This window comes from Culex quinquefasciatus, chromosome 1, assembly GCF_015732765.1.
Source record: "Culex quinquefasciatus strain JHB chromosome 1, VPISU_Cqui_1.0_pri_paternal, whole genome shotgun sequence".
Lineage (NCBI taxonomy): Eukaryota > Metazoa > Arthropoda > Insecta > Diptera > Culicidae > Culex > Culex quinquefasciatus.
Window position 1 is genome coordinate 2,616,631 of NC_051861.1, and position 22,355 is coordinate 2,638,985.

At 36.7% G+C, this 22,355-nt stretch overlaps 2 protein-coding genes across 5 annotated transcripts in view; both read left to right on the forward strand.

Moving 5' to 3' along the window:
- The window catches only part of LOC6035184 (tubulin beta chain), a 37,710-nt gene extending 35,919 nt beyond the window's left edge, over positions 1 to 1,791 (forward strand). For all 3 annotated transcript variants that reach the window (XM_038261589.1, XM_038261521.1, XM_038261446.1), the window contains exon 5: positions 1,199 to 1,791. In XM_038261589.1, the coding sequence (XP_038117517.1) occupies positions 1,199 to 1,593 (395 nt within the window). In that variant the 3' untranslated portion in view covers positions 1,594 to 1,791. The remainder of the gene's footprint in view (positions 1 to 1,198) is intronic.
- A 2,484-nt stretch (positions 1,792 to 4,275) lies between these two features.
- LOC6035185 (GTP-binding protein 2) lies at positions 4,276 to 22,083 on the forward strand. Of its 2 annotated transcripts, none has more exons than XM_001845363.2 (3): positions 4,276 to 4,515; positions 14,058 to 15,673; positions 21,609 to 22,083. In XM_001845363.2, exons 2-3 carry the CDS (start codon positions 14,060 to 14,062, stop codon positions 21,879 to 21,881), a joined length of 1,887 nt encoding a protein of 628 aa, XP_001845415.2. In that variant the 5' UTR covers positions 4,276 to 4,515; positions 14,058 to 14,059; the 3' UTR covers positions 21,882 to 22,083. The 2 variants fall into 2 exon arrangements, with proteins under 2 accessions (XP_001845415.2, XP_038105069.1); XM_038249141.1 differs by lacking the exon at positions 4,276 to 4,515 and adding an exon at positions 8,657 to 8,872.
- Positions 22,084 to 22,355: the final 272 nt, after the last annotated feature.

Sequence of the window (22,355 nt, forward strand, 5' to 3'; positions counted from 1 at the left end):
AAAAAAAGTGATCAGAAATGGTTTTTAATCGTGTTTTTTACCGTTGCACAAAAATATTGACATAGGGCTTTAGTACCCAATTGCAACAACAATTGATTGAATCACCCACGAGGTTGTCGCAATTTTAACTATTATTGTGCAGCTTTATTCCACAAATGTTTCGCAAATCAGTTATATTTCCCCTTCCCCAAAAAACGTTAAATTTCAAACCTCCCCAAATCTCCTTGTTGGACACGGAATTAAGCAAAGATAGCAAGGGTGATTACAAGTAACCCCCACTCTCACTCCCTCCCCCTTGCTGAAACAAGCCATTCAAATTATTTCACTTCAGGTGTAAAAATACTTAATGACGGGTAATGAACGAAAATATTTTATGTTCGCCACCTTCGCCTTCTTTTGTTTCTTATCTCCGGACACGGTACAGGGACGGAAGGATGATGTCCTGTTTTCACCATTTATCGCCTCCTGCTCTATTCTCCTCTTTCTTTTACTGCCACTCAGGCATGCCAGGAACTTGTTCTTTTGTTAACTTCCGCCCAGCCGGAAAAACGACCGACGACCAATTTCCCCCACCTCACAATCACTGCAACCGCGCGCCACCTCTAAACTCCAAATTTTGGTCACAGCAGGCGTAGCCGGAAAATTCCAAAACGATGGTCGATGGGGTTTTTGGGGAAACGAGCTCCATAATTAAGTGAGCACGACGGCGACGATGATCGCAGTTTGCCATGCCGGTGCACAGATTTGGAAATTACATGGCCTGCTGCAGGTTAGGATAGATTGCCTTGCCTTGAACGCCAACAAAAGGGGGTGGAATTTGGATAGGGGAAGTGTTCAGAAATTTGCAGAATATTTCATCGCTTTGTCGGGTTGCATCCCTTTGGCGCGAACGCACTGAACTTCCACTCCGTAGAACGGAATTAATGGTAATGGCGAGATAATGATTTTGTTATTTGATTCTAATTAACAGATTATAACGCGCCCTTGGATAGGGCTGTGCCAGCGGAATTTGGCCACTAAATAATGAGTCCTGCGACAGTAATAAATTGTTTTATCGCCGTGTCTTTCCCCTTCATTTAGCGGACGATTTCGAATTGAATTTAGTAATTTCAACACAAAAGATACATGTTTTATAGCAAACGTGGCCATTATGGCAAAAGTGACAGCTGAAATCTAACCTACTTTTTTCAACTTTCAGGTGTGATGTCCATGAAGGAGGTCGACCAGCAGATGTTCAACATCCAGAGCAAAAACTCCAGCTACTTTGTCGAGTGGATCCCGAACAACGTGAAGGTCGCGGTTTGTGACATTGCACCGCGTGGCCTCAAGATGTCTGCCACGTTCATCGGCAACACGACTGCGATACAGGAAATCTTCAAGCGCATCTCCGAGCAGTTCACGGCCATGTTCCGTCGTAAGGCTTTCCTGCACTGGTACACTGGCGAGGGCATGGACGAAATGGAGTTCACCGAGGCGGAAAGCAACATGAATGATTTGATTTCCGAATACCAGCAGTATCAAGAAGCTTCCGTCGATGAGTATGAGGACGACGGAGAAATTATCGAGGAAGAGGGTGAACAGATCGCTGAGTAGAGACGGTCGCTGTTGGCTTCTGAACCCCTTTTTGTGGCTATTGTTTATAGTAAACGAACATAAAAGGGAAATGTGTTCCATATACCTACAATATACAATAATTTTACAGTTGAGTCAATACAAAAGAAGTTTATATCAAAGGTGGAGAATGTATTTAAACTTGTTAAGTAATAAATATTGGCCATTTTAAAAGACAAATGTTGAGTCAAAAGCTGTTTTCATATATTCGATAATCATTACTTTCAGACGTACAGCAGTCCTAAGAACTGTAAAGTATGCTTGCTTTGGTGCTTGCCTTGTTTTGTACCACAATTATATAATAATTTCACAAAGGTATGACTTTTGAAATCGATAACCTCCCAACCACCCACTGACCTCATGTCCGTTTCCGTCGTGTTCTGTTCCGGATTCCGCCAACCGGTTCCAGCACAATTGGGTACTAAAGCCCTATGTCAATTTTTATGTACAACGGTAAAAAACACGATTAAAAACCATTTCTGATCACTTTTTTTCATTTTAATGCAAATTTTTTTTTTTTGACAAGACAACATTTTTTCGATGGATCAACTATGGTCCCCTTGGAACGAGCTGTCAAGTAGGAGCTTTTCTGTCAAGAAGGACCGCGAGGTTAATTTTTCGAAATTGATTTAAAAATCCATTTTAAACTCTTTGTGGTCGTACAAAGGGTCATTTTACTCAGAAAAATAAGCTTTATCGCTGTAAACAATAATATCAGCAATCTAAGCTTCATTTTAGGACCCAATTCAATCACACTCACACTACCGCGCTAAACGTTCACTCTCAACCGTCCACAACGTATAAATAAACACGGGCCTCTTTTCATTCGCTGTCAAAACCAAGTACACGCTTCAGTAAGGAATAGTCTGTTTCGGGGTTTTACTACCCGGTCAATATATTCATATTTTTTACATGATTTTTAAAGACGAAGACTCTAAAGACTATTTGAGCAGAATTCTGCAGAAGGTTGGGGCTGCACAGGAAACTGCGGCACCAGACCCGATGTTAGCTGCTGTTGTAGCAGTGGCATTTGTTCGTTTACCGTTTGCAATTTGCCACGCAATCGGCGGTTGCGCAATGGTCGCACATGGCTTAAGTCCTGCTTGCATGTTCTCCACCAACATAAACTGAGGAGGGTATGAAACCGGTGCTTGCCACCTTTTATCAAACAGGATGGTGTCCTCACGATGAGATCGTAGCTGTATTGTTATTTAATTTGATTTTGGTTAGCCGCGGTGGATTTTCTTGAAATAATTCGAACTGTCAAAAATCCACCAAAGCATCTACCACATTAGGTTTTACGCCGTGACGTCATTTGACAGCTCGTGTGCACTGTTTACATGGTCTCATGGTCCATGTAAACAGTGCACTCTTTCTAACCTCCAAATCGAGTCGGCGTAAAACCTAATTGATTACACAAAAACTGTGGTAGAAACGGGTAGAAAAGTATCCTACCATTCGAATACGGTGCTCAACATAACTGTCAGGACCCGGTGCCTGTAGTTCCCGTTACAGTTTATATGGAATTGGGTGCTAAAATGAAGCTTAAATTGCTGATATTATTGTTTACAGCGATAAAGCTTATTTTTCTGAGTACAATGACCCTTTGTACGACCACAAAGAGTTTGAAATGGATCTTTAAATCAATTTTGAAAAATTAACCTCGCGGTCCTTCTTGACAGAAAAGCTCCTACTTGACAGCTCGTTCCAAGGGAACCATAGTTGATCTATCGAAAAAATGTTGTCTTGTCAAAAAAAATTTTTGCATTAAAATGAAAAAAAGTGATTAGAAATGGTTTTGAATCGTGTTTTTTACCGTTCTACAAAAAAATTTACATAAGGCTTTAGGACCCAATTCCAATAAGAATGTAACAGAAAAATCAGGCTTCGGGTCCAGTGTTAAATATTTAAGAATAGACAGTCTTAAATATTTAACATTAATTTTATCTTATCGAGAAATTAAAAGTGCAACATGGAGTTAAACTTTCTGTGAAGTTCACGCCATGTTACCGGCTCACATCTTTCTTTTTAATTTCTCGATTGCGACATTTACCATGGATTTTTTTTCATCTATGTACACTACGCGCTCTTGCAACTTTTGTGACACGTTTGCGCAATTTTGCAACACTCTTCGAACAACGCGAAGCTAAAACGTCAAAATTGTACACCCTTACCAAAAATCATGACTTTTTGAGTTCCAAATCCCACTTTTCATACGATTTTTTCAGTTCAACCCATATAACCATTTTTATGGTTGTAGTACCTAAACTCAAAAAATCGTATGGAAAGTGGGATTTGGAACTCAAACAATCATGATTTTTGGTAAGGGTGTAGACGTTTGATCAAAGTCTTTTGAAAATAAAAGGTATGACTAAATCAATGAGAAAATAAATGCAGTACCTACCTACATAATTAAATCGAGAAATTAAAAGAGAGATGTGAGCCGGTAACATGGAGTGAAACTTTCGCAGCTGTCATGGTAAACTTCACAGAAGCTTGACAGAAAGTTTAACTCCATGTTGCACTTTTAATTTCTCGATAATAAATAATAAATTTAATGTTATGAAAAAGTTTCGAAAAAAAAGACTTTTCAAGGTGAGTTTTGCAAATTTATCTGAATTATCGGACAAATCTATCCTACCATTCCTACCCGATACACCTTGGTCACAAAAGAGAACGAAACAAAGCGAGCGCGCGCCTCTTCCGTCGTCGTCCGTCGGTTTATTTTCGCACAAAGAGGGCAACAAAAAGGGAGGAAAAGTCCGCGCAACGGCAGTGAAAATTATTTTCGCGTCCGAGTGAGGGAAAATTTCCCAACAAAAGTGCTGCTGCCGGATTTCATAATATTTACGCGTCCCCCGGGCGGTAAAAATTCCCAGTGAAAAGTGACGACGATCCGAGCAGGTTAGTGGGTTTTCGATAATATGGTGGAAAAGTTGAAAAATGTTGATGAAAAAAGTTTCAGATAAACTCTAATCTAGCAGGCGAAGGCAAGTTTTTTTCTTCAAAAGCCAACGAATTGACGTCAGTTTTCGCTCCCAAAACAAAAAGCTTATCGATTTTTCTTCTCCCGTGTTTATCAACAAACAATTTCGCTTTTCGCGGAAAGTTTTCTTATTATTTTTAGCCATTTTGGCTGGGGCCCCGTTATTTTTACGTGCAGTTTGTTGCTCCCCTTTCGGTCCCCAACACAGTCGCAAAAGAATGATGATGATGTGTGAGTGAAAAAAACGACTGTGGTTGTGTTTAGTTTGCTCTAATAAAAGATTCAAAGTTCAAGAATAAACATGAGCAAATAAGAAAACTAATGGCAGTAAACAAAAACAAATAGGAGCTGATGTTAGCGGCGAAAAGAAAGAGGAAATTCAAAACATTAAAATCAACAGGAAAAAACATGAAAAGTGAAATAGTTTCTCGACGTTGTGCAACAATTTCACGCGATTGCATGTTCATAACTTTATTAACCATCTTACCAATACATGAGAAATTAAATCGAAATCATTGAGTCACCAAATTTCTTATACAAAAAAAATATCTGTTTATACTTTAAGTCAACCTTATCTTGCTGATTACTGCCACAATAAGTCAACTGAAATTTATTAACAAGCACCTTTTTAAAGGAATTAAATTTAGCGAAAACTGCTAAAAAGTTTCCTGTCCTGGTAAAAAACAAAAAAAAACGCGAATTTATGAACCATTCATTTCGGTAATGAGTTGGAACTTGGGAATTTTTCACCGTGTTTGATCAGTTGTTCAAACCATCGCAGGACTTAAATTGGATGAAAAGCGTCGCTTAGAGTCGATGCTGTTTTTGCACCACTTTTTTTCTCTATTTTTGGGTTTTGAAATTCTTAAGACGAAATTCTAGCAATGGAACTCCTAACTTATAATTTTTTTTTTTTTGGGTTTTGATAACGATAGATTTCTTTTAAAAAAAAATGCATTCTAGGTACTTGAAGTTCACATCCGTGATGGAGAAGCACTTTTTCGAATGTCAATTTATGCATGCTGGGTACTTGACCTTCCTGGGCTACTTAGGGAAACACCATTTGCTGTCAAATTCTTTACCTTTTAAACACATGTTACTAAATTAAGCTGTTTCAATAGCTGTTTCAACAGTTTTGGCAATGTTGGAAGTTTAATAGAAAACTAAATTTTCTAATTAAATGGTGCAAAAATCGTGGTATTTCAATTTATCTGATGGAAGATAAAAGCGTTTGAAATCTGTTTTTTAATCCATTAAAACTAAATTTGCACCCCTTGGAATGAGCCTCTTTCTTTCAAGAAAGGCCGCGAAGTCACAATTGAAATTACACGACATCGTACTAACATTTGAATGCAAAAAGTGTTTTAAAATGAATTTTACACCTGACCTATGTATTGCAATCATATTTTTTTCAAAACAAAAATAATTGAGATTTCCCCTTGTACCCTTAAAAAAGTGGAGCATCAACACTTCCCGTCTTCCAAATCCTTTTCCTTGCGTCTGGTGCACGGTGGAGATGGGACAGCCGGTAATGCTATGGAGCTAAATATTATTGAAATAACTATTCTGTTAAATTTACAGAAACTACTTTTTATGCTCTATTATATATCTCGGATTAGTTTTCGAAAAGCCGCAAGAGCCAATGGTAAACAAGGCCTTTTTTTGCATCGGTATCCAACTTACTTACGAAAAACAAATTTCAAAAATAATTAAGATTGTTCATCTACACGTCTCTCAATTGCCCCAAACTAAAAATTAATGAAATTAGTGTCGTAGGTCACGGTGGCTCTTACGGCTTTTTGAAAACTCACCCGAGATATATTGTTTTCAATAAACTTAAAAATTTCTTACCTTCAACGTATAACGTTCAACGTGACACTAAAAAAAACTTTTAGTAATTTAAAAAAATCCACTTGGTTTATGGATTAGCTCTATATCTATTTTAAAATTAAAATATGGGCATGCGTATTGTCATTTATTGAGCTGCTTTTTTAATGTTCGACTAATACAGCTAAACAGTTTTCGCTGGTTTGCTACTATTTTATCCTTTTCATTTTATTGAATTTCATATCAAAGCCAAATTCAACAAAATGATCTAACAAATAAAACAACTTTTTTTGCAACATTTTGCCCAGTTGAAAATATTTTCAGAGTTTTCATCAAACTTTTCAAAAACTAAATTTAAAATTAATAGACAAAAATAATTTAATCTGTAACGAAATCTTCAAAATTTTATTAATAATCCGAATAGAAAACAAACTTTTTTTTTAAATTTCCACGGGAGCCATGCACCCATATTATGAAATATCGTGAAAATAAAACAGGTGAAATGTTCTTAAAAGGTTATTTCAAAGATAGAAAAACCTAATAGAAAAAAATGACGTATATATATTAATTAAATGTTGAATAAACCAAGCATGAATCTTTTAATTTCTTTTAAAATTATATATTTCAAATATCAAATTAAATAATGGTTAAATGGTTATTACGGCTAATGAAAATGTTGCTAAATTAAGTTAGTTTCCTACGTAAAATTGGTTAAATATTTTTTAGAGTATCTACAATCTATTTTCTCAATATTGTTCTCTATTTTGATGAATTTCAATTTTCAATCTATTTTGTTTTTGCTCCTCCGTTAAATCATTGACTGGAGAAAAAGAGAAAGACGACTTTTTTCACTGAATGTTACTTTTACAAGAAAGTTTTTTTTGAATGGATTTCTAAGAAAATCAATAAAATAAAAAAAAATCTGTGCAATCTTGAAAAAAAATATCACAATAAAAGTATACAAGAAGTGACGTGTATTTTTATTTCAGTGTATTTTTACCGGAAAGCTCGTCTAATTTCCTACAAGTTTGTCTTTGACCACTTTTTGGTACGATCCAACGGCTTCGAGATACAGTAATTTTTAAATTATTAACTGCAAAAATATTTTAATAACCTACGTCCTTCTCAAATGTTATTTTCGAGTACAATTGGCTCCATATACACAAAAATGGCTTATATAGGCCTAAGATAACATGTCTAAAAAGTTTCATTGAAATCTGAGAGGGTCGGGTACAAGAGTACCAAAATAATTCCTGATTTGAGCTGAAATTGCTCTATAAAAAAAATGCGCGAATATTTTTTTCTTTGACTGATTTTTTGTTAACATCATTTAAGTTTTCGCAGCATTCACTTCTTAGTAAAGTTTTATCAATTTCATGTTAATTTTGCTTTTGATAACAATTTTTCAAATGGTTCATATCGCATTTTTCAAGTGAAAACTAATAAAATTTACTTAAAAAGTCTTTTATGAATGACATATTGATTATGTTATTATTTTAAAGAATTGATTGATTTTATTATTTTTTTGGAGAATTGATAAATTTCACGCTATCCGCAAAATTATGAAAATTCACTAACCCTAATCATTACATTACATTACATCACCGTCCCCATGTTTAAACATTGGATTTTTGTAATTGTTCGATTACACCGACCAACAAAATTTCTGCACAGGCTCAACTCGAAGGGAAGCATAAAGTTTTGGGTCCTCAGAAACACGTGCATATTGAATTTTTCAAAAATGCACTTGTTTCTGGGGACTCCAAACTTCCTCAAAATTTCCAGTATGCTTTTTTTCTCAGTGTCTCGCCCAAGCGGCCAGACCTACTTTGTTAAATTTTTCCACCGAGAAGTTTCTTTGACGCGGTTTCTTGCTAAACTAGATCACACTTTCCAGAGGATTAATCCACCCATCAGGGTTCGTTATGCAGGTTTTCAGGCAAACAATGATTGCATTTTCGTTAAAGGCATTTCTTCAAGTTTCTTGGCCAAAGGTCGTTAAAGAGCGCGCGCGCGATTCAATAATAATGCATGCTTTTCAAATTTATTGTGTTATTTTTTTTCTTTCTTTCTTTTGAAGCCACACCACAACCACAACCACCGAAACCAAAATCGAACAAAACAGAACAGCTGAATCGGTTTACTTTTGTGTGCTCACACACTCACAAGACAAAACGAACTTTTTTGCCTTCCACTCCACTGTGTGTTGGGGCGCTTGGTGGGGCGTATTTTGTTTAGTACCGCGAGAGTGCTTGCCGCCACAACATCAACAACTCACAACTCGCACGATTTGCTGGTCTCGTGTGTCCGTGGGGGGGAAAGAGGCAAAGTAGGGCTTCTTCAAGTCGTGGCTTAGCCCGCGGACTCTTTTCTGTTTCGTTTCTTTGTTGGAAAGTGTGGCTCACGTGTGCTTTTAGGCCCCCGAAAAAAAGCGCGATAACAGGCGAGGTGGGTTGTTAGTATTGATAAGTTTAGTATACTTTAAGTAGTTTCTAAAGAGAAGTGAAGTGTGTTGTTCTGCCTACGTGTCACACCTGTGAAAATCCAAGGCCATCAGCTGGTTTCGAGCCTGGCAACACAATTGCCTGCTTGCCCGAAATATTCATGCTACGAAAAACCTTCTCTCTGAGGCGCAAGGTCATTTGAAAGGTTTGTTCGGTGTACTCTTTCTCCTCTTGTGCCTCCTCAAGGCAGTGCCCCAGCATCCACAATTCGTCATTTCGTCGAAAACAGACGTCAAAGCGGTTGTTTACCTCCCCCAGAAAAAGTCGGAAAATAAAAATGCTAAAAATATCTTCCTGAAAAGGAGGAAAAATTACGCGAAAATATATTACATCGACAGCCATAAATGGCATAAAATTCAAAAGTGCAAATCGACGCTGAGCACTCACAAAAGTTCAAGAACAAGAAGAGATTGTTTATAAATATGGCGAAAAAAAATCGCGAACGAATCCAATGTAGAAGAAAAGAAGGCGATTGCATCAACAACATCTGAGGCGCGACCGCGATGTAAACACACAAATACTTCCCTACCGTGCAGATTGGTTTATAGTGTTTATAATGGTACAGAGGATCGTGACCGTCTTTGAAAACCGAAGGGAAATCGTAAAAATAAAGCGCAAGGAAATAAATTGATTCTTCCACAAACGAATGAGTTCAGTAAAATTGTTTGAAACAATATAAATCTTTCAATGTCTAGAAAATTTAAAAATATTTTTTTCTTTCTTGGTAGTAATACTTTTGTAAGGCGTATCCTAGACCCTATTTGGCTAAATATTTAAAAAAACGATTAAAAAAAAATAAAAGGTACCCAGTCTTAAATTTTAGTCTATGATTAACTTAACAAAAATATGTATCGATATTGCACTTTTTCGATCTAGGGGAAATCTACCCATTTTAATCCTAATAAGCGGTCGTGTTTGAATGATGCTGGGTAATCTAGAGTCTCCCTTGAATTTTACTAAAACCAAGTACACCAACGAGTAGAGCAAGTTTTTGTGAACATTTCTGTTTATTTTCACTTTCACTAAAAGTTATTCTATTTCTTTACCAAGCATTTAACAAAAAAAAATTCCAAGGGTATTCTAATCGAGGCGAATGCATTGGGCCACGCCCATTTTTCTAATATCGGCTTAGTTCTTTTTTCTTCCAACACTCTGTCGAGTGTTGCCATTTGCGCTGACAATTCAAACAAACACTCACGAAAAGTGGCATTTATAGGGAAAGTTTCCTGGCATCGCTGGCTGTGCTGCTGGTGGTGTTGACGGCCAGCCTTTGTTCTTTTTTGCCTTCGTCTCTCGCTCGGTTTTCTTCAGCCTTCGATTTGAATGCAAAGTGAAAATTGAAACGTCAAACGACTTGGCGCGTTTGTTTTTTTGATGGCGCTTGCTAATTTATTACATTTTTCGGGATTATTCTTCAAGTGAGTGCCTTACTAATGATCAAAAGAACATGTTGCCGGTAGTTGGAAGCAATTTCATATCTTAAGCGCCGTGAAAAAGTAAGCAAAAGTGAAAAGTTAATTTTGGCGATATTCATTAAGCGTTTGAGGGATTCTCGTGTGTGTCACTGTGTGTGCCAACAAAATGATGAGAAGTGGTCTCGCAAAATACAAATTATGATCAAAAGTGCATTAAATGTGATGTTTTTGGCCAGTAAGTGGCATACATTTGAGTGCTTACTCGAGGCGGTGCTGTTGCTGGTAAGTTTATAGCCCAAATAGTATTTTTGGAGCTTTAATCGAGCATCAAACTTTCCATATGACGAAGATAGGTGTTTGATTGGAAAGGGTAGATTTCCCCTATTATGAGAAGTCAGAAAGAACACTTTTACGCGCAAGCGTAAATATGCTAGCGTTTTTGCTTCGACTTGACGACTTGTCGATCTTTCGAGCGAGAACGAGCCGGCATTTCAAATTTGATGTTCAATATATGATTCTGTATAAAACCAAAAATTTAATGGGTAAAAATAAGACGAAAAACGCTAATATGGCTATATCACTAAAAATTTATTTCGGAAAAGCTTCAAATTTTGGGCCCAAGCAGTTTATGGCGCATGTTTTCCAATGGATTTTGGTTTGAAACTGAATTCTTATAATTTGATAGTGTTATCTGTAAAATAGTCTGTAAAACTACCTCTAAAATGGCTTTGACCACGTTTACTGGTCGAAAATTGTGAATCGAAAAATAGAATGTTCGTTTCGACCCCACGGCTACAAATCTGAAGTATAAAAATTGTGGGTATTACGAGCGGTTTTCCAATGATGGAAGAAACAAATTTTTAGGAGCGGATACAGACATCGCTCAAGTATTTCAGAAAAAGAGCTCTCAAAAATCAGGCTTTGAGTTCCGGGTTTCGGGCCAAAATTCAATCGAAAGTGCGCATCATAACCTTCAAATTAGTAATAGGATTTTTTCTGGGACGATTCCCCGCTGGACACGATTTTTTAAAGATTTCTGAAAAAAAGCGTTTTTTGAAAAGCAAACCTTAAACCTTTCTTTTGTAAGAAAAGCAAAAACAGACTCTTTTACACAACTCAACATTATTTACGTTTCAGTTTTGTCAAGGCATGATAGATTTGGGCTCCCCTAACACGCTCTAATGAACAGATTTAAATTTTTATGAAATCACGTTAAATAACCATGCGTACCCCCTTATTTTTGCTACCCCCATAGATAAATATGGATGCGCATGTTTGTTGAAGATTATTTCACAGAATTTATACAGGAAATTTAAAATTTTATTCATTGGCAAATAATCCACTAAATACAATTCTGTCGATTGGTACATGTTAAGGGAACCCACATTTATCATACGTTTACAAAACCGAAGCGTTTATTGACATCAACTTAAACAATGCCGAACGTTTGTATGGCACTTCAAATAATCGAATCACGAAAGAAATAAAAAAAGGTTTTCATATTTCAAAATTTACATCAAATTCGAGTTCTGCGACCTCATTTTAGTCAAATTTGAATAGTGCATTTCTAAATATTTCATCGCCTCTATTTTGGCCGCCATCTTGGATTTCAAAATTTTATACCACTTTCAGGCTCATACGCAGATCTGATGGAACGCAAAATTCCATATAAAAAACGCCCATGAAACGTCAAGGAAAGGGTCACGAAAAGGTTTTTCTTAAGCGGTACGCAGCTAAAACGGAACAGAAACGGAACGTTTGACGTTTCTTCGCGCGGTGCTTGTTTGCAATATGCTATGAAAAAAATATATTTAGGGGAACTATACCCTTTTTTAGCCTATTTCTATTATCGGCCTATCAGTACTTTGATCATGAATTACAGCTTTCATAAAGTGTTTTTGACTGTTCCAAAGTAATAAATAGCTCAAATAAAAGTGAGCAAACAACTCTCTATTGTTGATACATCTGAAAATGTTGATTTAATAGCGGAAAACGGCAAAAGTGATGAGGATTGATCGTACGGCTTAGAGTTTTTAAAATGAGTATATTTCCCCTAAATTTTGGATTTGTTTATTTGCTTTGAAAATTACAAATGTGTCAATAAGTTTGAAAATTCTAAAATTTCTTAAAATTTGGAATCTCATAATGCAGAATCTTAATACTAAAAGGATGTATTTTGTTTATTGCTCGAAATGAAGTAAACTAGAATGAATTTTGACATAAATTTTGACATTTTCATAAACTTTAAAATTTTCATAAATTTTGACATTTTCATAAATTTTGACATTTTCATAAATTTTGACATTTTCATAAATTTTAGAATTTAAGAATTAGGAGATTTGAAAAATTTCAGAATTTTAGAATTTGAGAATTTCAGAATTTTGGAATTTTTGAATCTTGAAATTTTAGAATTTTTGAATTTTAGAATTTTGGAATTTTGGAATTTTAGAATTTTAGAATTTTAGAATTTTAGAATTTTAGAATTTTAAAATTTTAGAATTTTAGAATTTTAGAATTTTAGAATTTTAGAATTTTAGAATTTTAGAATTTTAGAATTTTAGAATTTTAGAATTTTAGAATTTTAGAATTTTAGAATTTTAGAATTTGAGAATTTTAGAATGTTAGAATCTTAGAATTTTAGAATTTTAGAATTTTAGCATTTCAGAATTTTAGAATTTTGAAATTTTTGAATTTTAGAATTTCAGAATTTTTAAATTTTTGAATTTTTGATTTTTAGAATTTTTGAATTTTTGATTTTTAGAATTTTTGAATTTTAGAATTTTTGAGTTTTAGAATCTTAGAATTTTAGAATCATGGAATTTTAGAATTTTTTAGAAGACAACGAACATTTGTAGAGTTTTTTTTTTTTTTTGGGAGGTACAAGTTATTCTGTTTCATATGTTTATAATAGGACCCATTAAAAAATCTCTGGATTTCGAGATCAAATATTTCTTCATTGAAACTACCGAGGATGTTGCTTGTTCGATAAACGGCTGGAGAATGATGCAACAAGCGCCGCTGACAGTTTCTTTTATTGAGTGACGGTCGTCACGCCTCTTTAAGCTAGACTCCGCCCACCTTAGCTTTTATGCTGTCCTTCTGTTATGTTGTTAGTCAGAATTGAAATTGGAATGAAAATGGAAAATCTTTTGTCGCTTTGAAAACAGGATGAAGGTACATTTTTTAGGAAGATCGTTCGATCAATCGCACTTGTCATTTGATTTCTAAACAAAATAAGCTTAAAATAGACAAGAAAAGCTCCCTTTCGAAGTTGAGAATGTTCTTACAATCTGCTCTTTTGTTCAAACGAAACTTGCACTTACAAACATGCAATTAAGCGATTCGCTGCGGTTGGATTCTTCTACCTTTATACTACCGCTGCAAGCGCCAGTTCCTCAAGTGTATTTGTTTGCTGCTTTATCGCGCCAACTGAAAATGTGCGTTATCTTTCGTTAGTGGGTGCAAAAGTGGTTCTTTTCTATTTTGTGATTCATTTTATCAAAATTATGTGATGAAATTGGACGGTTAAATGTCTGACGTAAGTTTCGTCACTCTACGCTGCTAATGTGGCAGCCAGCGATGCAATCGGAAAGTACAATGACTCTTTGGCGGTTCTGCTGCGTGCAATGTGGTGAAACCGGATTCAAGCAGAGAGGAGGGGCTCGCCTAGCACGATTGATTTAACAAGCGTCGTTTTGTTTGTGTCTTTTTCAGAAATGAGCTCCTTCTTCGACCTGTTCGATCCGACGGCCTCGTCCTCGTCGGATGGCGGTGGACACAGCCCAGGTGGCAAAACGAACAACAACAACAACAACGGGGACGATGACGACGACGACATGTTCCTGTCGTACGACGAGATCATGCAGAAGAATAATGGCAACTCGTCGAGCGCCAAGCAGCAGCCGATTCCGACGACGACCTTGAACCATCACCGCCACCAGCAGTATTTGCAGCAGTACTCGCCGACGATCGACTTTGATCTGGACATTCTGCCGCCGGAGCCGCAGCTCGGCAACATCGAGTACAAGCTCAAGTTGATCAATCCGTCGAAGCAGCGATTTGAACATCTGGTCACGCAAATGAAGTGGCGCCTGCGGGAGGGAAACGGCGAGGCCATTTACGAGATTGGCGTGTCCGACTCGGGTCAGCTGCACGGACTCAGCGAAGCGGACATGAACTGCTCGTTAACGTGTTTGAATCAGATGGCGCGCAAGCTGGACGCGTCGACGTCGGTTCTGCGGCGGAAGATGCTTGCGGCTGGGCGGTCTGTGGTGGAAGTTCTGGTGCGGAAGATCCCCGACGATCAGCACAACATTGAAGTGCGCGTGGCAGTTCTTGGCAGTGCCGATGCAGGCAAGTCTACGCTGCTGGGTGTGCTGACGCAGGGCGAGTACGACAATGGCCGCGGTCGAGCCCGGCTCAACATGTTCCGTCACATGCACGAAATTCAAACCGGTCGAACTTCCTGTATCTCGCACGAGACGCTCGGCTTCGATCAGCAGGGCAACGTAATCAACTACAAGTACAATGAAATGATGACTGCCGAGGAAATCAGCGATCTCTCGACAAAACTAGTCACATTTATGGACCTGGCCGGCCACCGGCGGTACCTCAAAACGACAGTACAAGCCCTCTCCGGGTACGCGCCCCATCACGCCCTCATCGTGGTCGGCGCCGGTTCCCAAATCAGCAACATGACCAAGGAACATCTCGCCATCGCCGGCGCGCTCGATCTGTCCTTCTGCGTCGTCGTCACCAAGGTGGACCTCGTGCCACCGGACGACGTTCTGTACGAGCTGAAGACCCTCCTCACCGCGGTCGGTTACCGCAAAGTGCCATATCTGATCAGCAACGAGGACGACGTGCTGAACGCCAACGCGCACCAAAGCCAAGAGCAGATCGTACCGATATTTTGCGTGTCCAACGTCACCGGCGACGGGCTAGACCTGCTCACGAAATACCTGTACGTCCTCTCGCCCGGCATCAGCAACTCCGAGAAGGAACGGCTCGAGCAGGAACCGACCGAGTTTCAGATTGACGAAATCTTCAAGGTCGCCGAAGTGGGTCTCGTCGTTGGGGGCCTACTCTGCAAGGGAGTCATCACCGAGAACGTCCAGCTGCGGATTGGGCCCATGGCCGACGGGACGTTCCACCCGGTGACGGTGCAGTCGATCCATCGCAACAAGGCGGCCTGCCGGGTCGTCCGAGCCGGCCAGAGTGCTTCGCTGTCGTTTTACACGGAAAGCAGCCTGCCACCGCTACGCACCGGAATGGTGATTCTGCCCGATTACGAGGAGGATGAGAACGCGTACGGGTCGTACTTCTTCCAGGTGAGTTTCAATTTTCATTTCATTTTTCTCGGATCTAGTCGCCTTTTAAAAAAAATACTCCAGATATATAGTTTGGCAAAATAAGTTGTTTAAATAGTGAAAATCAGCTAATTGGATGGAGTTAGGAACGAGTGTTTAACCTGCCAAACATATGAGAATTTCCCCTACTTTTGGCATTTTTAATTTGACAGAAACTTTGAACACTTTCTCTATGACCAAAATAGTAGTTTATGCAACAAGTTGCAAAAAGTGGATTTTTTCAGCACGAGTCGTAAATACGAATAGTGCTGAAAAAATCAAGTTTTGCAACGAGTTCCATACAACATTTTTGGCAATTCCAAAAAACACAATGAGTGAAATTTTATGTCAAATTTTCATGTATTTTGTCAATAAATCGTTAAAAAAAATGTGGAAAAGTGTTACTTTTCAGCATTTATTTTGAAAAGTGTTTCTACTCGATTCTGTTATTTTTGGTACAGAAAAGTAGGCTATTTCGTCGTTCAACAATGACAGGAAAAGTAAGTAGTTTCACGACGGAATTGCAAAAAAGTCATTTTGTTCCCTTAATTCTGCCAAAAAAATACATCTATACTGCCGTTCTACGCATAATTGTCCCATGTCAGTTTTGGACGATTTTGACTTTATGACATTTTTAAGTTTAGTTTGATGTGTACTTTAAGAAAAACACATAAAATCTGGTACTTTGATCGAAAACTCATTAAAAACAACATCAAGTCTGTTTGTCCCATCGTTATACTTCTACGCATAATTGTCCCACCAAGTATTTTCTTATACGGAATCATTAGTTTTACGAAGCATTATGTCTTTTTTACCTGTTGTATAGCAAGAGAATCACAAATAAGGGTGATAAACTGCTAACTGGGGCTATTAGGGACACATAGGACGAATAGGAACCCACGGGGTCGAAAAATTTCAATCGCGTTTTTCTCAGTTGCACTTTTTTCAACATGGGACAATTATGCATAGAACGGCAGTATAGCTATGTCAACCAATCCAAAATGTCTGCCTGTCTTTGGATCAACGATTACACAGAAATGACATTTTCACGGTGAAAATTTAACCCATTATTTGAATAATTAATGCACAATTTAAACGACGCTGTGCCTTCCGATCAAGGATTACATAGGAAGGGCTTTTAACCCTATACAACCTAACCCCGCCTTTAGACGGGCTTCGATCTGAAAAATCGCCAAAAATCCATTTTTTAAACCAATTATGATCTTTAAAAAGCATATAGGACAGAAGAACTCTTAAAATTGTAGTGTTGGAAGTTTTACTTGTTTTATGTGACTTTGCCAATGTATTTAAAAATGTCGCTTTTTTAGAGGCCAACTTTGGCTGTATTTTTGACTAACATTTCCTCTATATAATGTGAAAATTAGAAAGCAGTAATTTTTGTAGTGTTTGTAGTGACTATGCCTCTGCGTATTTTTTTTTTGCGATTATAATGATAGTAGTGCCCTGGGTGATGAATAGAGAGAATGCGTTTTCTTTCAAAACATATTTTTCAAATGCAAAAAATGTATACCAAAAAGTATCTTTAACTTGAAAACGGTAAACTGACCCATTTATCCGAAGGTTTATATGAAACTTCGGATAATCGAATTACGAACAAAAAGATTTTTTTCGTTTTTTTTTTTTCTTATTCTAGTTTTTAACATCAAATTTGAGTTCTGCGACCCCGAAAAACGAAACTATTGGCACTACGCCCCCCGGGGCATGGCCTTCCTCTAACGTGGGATTTCTGCTCCAGCGCCTCTGACGAGACAGGAGAAACCGGGACCGACGTTTTACTTCACCATCCGATAGAAGCTCAGTGGATAAGGCGGGAATCGAACCCGCGTCTCATAGCATCATCGGGATCGGCAGCCGAAGCCGCTACCCCTGCGCCACGAGACCCACCATCTGAGTTCTGCGACCCCATTTTAGCTAAATTTGAGTAGTTGATTGCCACTTAAAAAATAGAATGCATTTTTTCAATGTTTCATCACCGCCATATTGGCCGCCATCCTGGAATTAAAAATTCTAAACCATTTAAGCGTAGTTTAGGGGTCATACTTAAACTAGACAATCAAAAAATAGAAAGCAAAAAAAAACCTTGATTCGATCATCCGCAATTTTTCCGAGGCCTTCGGATAATCGAGGCTGGACTGTTTTATTTCATAAATAAACATGTAAAGTATTTTTCGATTGCAAATTCGATTTTGCTTAAAAAAATATGTTTTATGAGCAATTCCAGGAATTTTCTAGGTACTTTTTTCTCGACCCTCTCCGATTTCAATGAAACTTTGTAGACATGTTATCCTACGCTTATATAAGCCATTTTTGTGTATATGGAGCCAGTTATACTCGATAATGACATTTGCGAAAGGCGTAAGTTTTTTTTTTTTTAATATTTTTGTATTTCGTAATTTAAAAATTTATGTATCTCGAAGCCGTTGCATCGTACCAAAAAATGGTCAAAGACAAACTTGTAGGAAATTTGACGGGCTTTCTGAAAAAAATACACTGAATAAAAAAAACACGCCACTTTTATGAGATTTTTTGATTTTTATGTTTAAAAGTCAAATTTGAAAGTGAGCCCACGATTTTTTTTTCGTTCAAATTTTTTGTGAAAATAGCCTAAGATGTTACAAAAAGGCTCATGAAAATTGCAGGATGGAGCAACTCACATAAAAAAATACAAAAATCATTTACTGAAACTGTTTTTTTTAAGTGCTCTAAACATCAATATTTTCAAAAACCGAACACGAGAGTCGATTCCCCAGACAATTTTACATAAAAGTCTCCAAATTGACCATTGTCCTTAGTCCAATCCTTGTGAAGTTACAGCGGTTTTCAAAATAAAAATGTTGAAAAAATAGGTTTTTTGATGTTTTTTTGGCAATTTCTATATGACCTACTTGATTTTTCAGTCTCGAAAATATTTTTACCAGAAAGCTTGTCCAATTTCCCATAAGATTGTCAAAGCGTGTTCTAGCGTGTAGCTCGTACTGACTCAGAGCAAGGGTGAGATGTAGGTGTAAGGGCAGTGCGTGTTCGTCGGGAACCTGGTGCATAAGATCGGCCCGTTCTTACACTGAAAATTGCGAATTGCGAATTTTTTAGGTGAGTTGCTCCATCCTGCAATTTTCATGAGTCTTTTTGTAACATCTTAGGCTATTTTCACAAGAATTTTGAACGAAAAAAAATCGTGGGCCCACCTTTAAACTTAAAAATCAAAAAATCTCATAAAACTGGCGTGTTTTTTTTCGGAAAGCCCGTCAAATTTCCTACAAGTTTGACCACTTTTTGGTACGATGCAACGGCTTCGAGATACAGATTTTTTTAAATTACGAAATACAAAAATATTTCGAAAATTTACGCCCTTCTCAAATGTCATTATCGAGTGTAACTGGCTCCATATACACAAAAATGGTTTATTTAAGCGTAGGATAACATGTCTACAAAGTTTCATTGAAATCGGAGAGGGTACAACCGATTCCCTATTTGACGTGGAATTACTCTTATATTTTTTTTTGTCTAGTTTTTTTATATTTTACAAAAACCAAGATTTTTCAAAAAAATCTGATCTTCTAAAGCAGATTTTGCACCATCAAGCGTTATAGATCAGCTCAAAAATCAAAATATAAAAAAAACCGTTAATCAAAATTTACTTATTTTTGGGAGTTTAACCTTTTGTAAAAAAAAAGTTAAATAAAAAACCAGATCTTTTTTCAGAAAAGTCCTAATCAGAACCTACAATTTTGCTGGATACACCAAATCGATAAAAAAAATCCTTCTCAAGATACAGAATTTCATACATTTACATACCCATTTTGTATGACCAGCCTTAAGAATTGTATAGAGACTTGAATAAGGCTACTCATATTTTAGAAATCAATCCTAAAATTTTTATGGAACTAATAATAACATATTTTGTAGGTATATTCAATCTTTTAAATTATTTTAAATTCAAAATTCCGAAAACTCTCAAAAATTCTTAAATTTTAATCGGAACGAAATTTTAAATTTTTTAGATTGATTTTTGATTGAATAATTCTAAAATCAAAGTGTCAGAGTTTATTACACTTGAAACTTCCAAAAGTTGTTGATGTGTAAGGACGTTGGAAATAATAATTTCAAGTCGCCCCTCTCTTTAATATTACAGGGTGGCCACTCAAGTCGGGAAATCGGGAATGTCGGGAAAAAGTCGGGAATTCGCCAAAATCCGCCAAAAATCGGGGAAAAGTCGGGAATTTATGATTTTTTATCAAAAAGTCGGGAAAAGTCGGGAATTCTGAGCATACTTGTTTGAAAATTATTTTTGAACTCATGAATAATTTTGTAGTATTTTGTACAATTTTCAAATTGAATTCACTCATTTCTGCTTTAGTAACTTACTTAAATTTAAGGATCTTTTCACTATTTCAATATATTTGAGTATGGAAAAGCTGTTTAAGACCTTCAAAATCTTTATGAATATTGGAGTCTTTGACACTGATTTTCATAATATTTTTTTATGAATCAAATGATCGCTATTATTTTTTGTTCATAAAACCAGAGGTAAATTTAATGAAAAACTAATATAAAAATAAAATTACGATTCTATTTCATTTTGTCACACAATTGAATATCTGAAACAGGATTCGAAATTGAGTTTGGCAATGGTTTTTTTTTGGGTAAATATTTGTAATTGTTTAACTAAATTCATTAAGTATTTTAAAATATGTTATTTTTTTCCAAATGTTGCCCTTGAGCTTTTTTTTGTGAGTATGGGTAAATTACCTACCATAGATAAAGCTTGATTTTCAGTTTGCGGAAAACTTAAATATCGAATAAAATCCAAAATTGGAAAACTTTTTTACGTTTTGAAAACATAAAGAAAATATTGAAATTGCAAAAAAAATAATCCAAGAAATTTTGAGTTATTGCTAAATTCTTTTAAAAAATTGTCTTTTCAAACATTTTGCTTAAAATAAGTGGGAAAACATAAACTCATATAAAGCTGAATTTTCATTGAAAAAAAAAACAGTTAAATACTGACCACTAGATAAATTAATATTGATTAAAAATCCAATATCAAAAATTACAAAATTAAAAAGGGAACTTGGCAAAAACATTTTCTTTTATGAATTCCGACACTTTTTTTAAATCCTTTGAATGAATAATAACAGCAATTATGTTTTAATCAGTCTTAAGGGACCATCCATAAACCACGTGGACACTTTTTTGGGAATCTGTTACCCCCCCCCCCCCCCTCCTTCGTAGACAATTGTCCATACAAAAAAAAACTTTTTTGTATGGATCGTGGACAATCGCCATACCCCCCCCCCCTAAGGTGTCCACGTGGTTTATGGATGGTCCCTAAACAAAAATATCAAAAACTATACGTTTGTCAATTTAGAAAATACCATGGAAGTTATAAGTATTTTTGAACTTTCGATTATTTTTTCATAGACTAATTGTTTGTGTTTCGACTATGAATCATAATAATGAAATTACATTTTTGAAGTTTTCTTTATTTGTTGTTTAGTTTCTTTATTTACAAAAAATGCCTACATTTTAAATTTTTTTACATTTTTAAATTCATAGAGATTTTTTTTGTGGTTAATATTGACTTTTCTTAAAGAAAGTTTTTTGTTTGAAAAGTCTGGAAAAAAAGTCGGCAAAAAGTCGGGAATTTGAAAATGGAATTTTAGTGGTCACCCTGATAATATTAGTATTAAAACATTTAAATACAACAAAAATATAATCTAAAACCCCAAAAATAATGGATTTTTAACATTGTGGAATTTTTAGCTGAGCCGGACTGGTGTACACTCCGAAATAACAGAATTCTGGGAACACTGATTTTTTTTTTTTCGAAAGGTTTTTATTAGAAGAGAATCAATCGTTAATAACTACTTTCCTTTTTGTTCATTTCCCCAAACAGGCCCGCGTGTCCGTCCTGTTCCACGCAACGCACATCAACAAGGGCTTCCAGGCTACGATCCACATCGGAAGCATCCGGCAAACGGCCGTAATCGAGGGCATCATGGGCATCACCGGTGGCATCGGCACAAACCAGACGGCGTCGGTGCTGTTCCGGTTCGTGCGCCACCCGGAGTACGTGCGGCCAGGCATGCGAATCCTGTTCCGCGAGGGCGCCACCAAGGGCATCGGCAAGGTCACGCAGGTTTTCCCGCTGAACGCGAAGATGGATTAGAGGAGGGTTTGTTTTTTTTTGTACGTTCAGGAAACGTATTTTTTTTTTATCTTGACGACAACACTTACAACAACAATTTTGTTCTTACGTTTTTAACGATGAATCAGTGTGTAAATAGCAGCAACAGCAGCAGAAAAAAAACAGCAACAAAAAAAGAAAGTAACATTTATCTGTGATTTCGTAACTTTTAGCAAAAAAAAAAGGTTCAAAGCGAAATGGTTTAGTTTAGTTGTAAGACTGCCGGGCCGCCGACGCCGCAGGCGGCAAGATTATTATATTATTATTTCTTCACCTGTGTTCGAACTTGACTACAGAACAATTCAATTGAAGATGAATTGATTATTATTTTTTGTGTAACGTTTAGTTCTAAGCGTTTTGTCAAGTTTAGTCAAGCTCGGTATTACAAATCCTAGACGCGAGTGTAAATAGAGGAGGGAAAGGAATTTGTAAAATTCCAGTGCTCTCCCTCGGAAG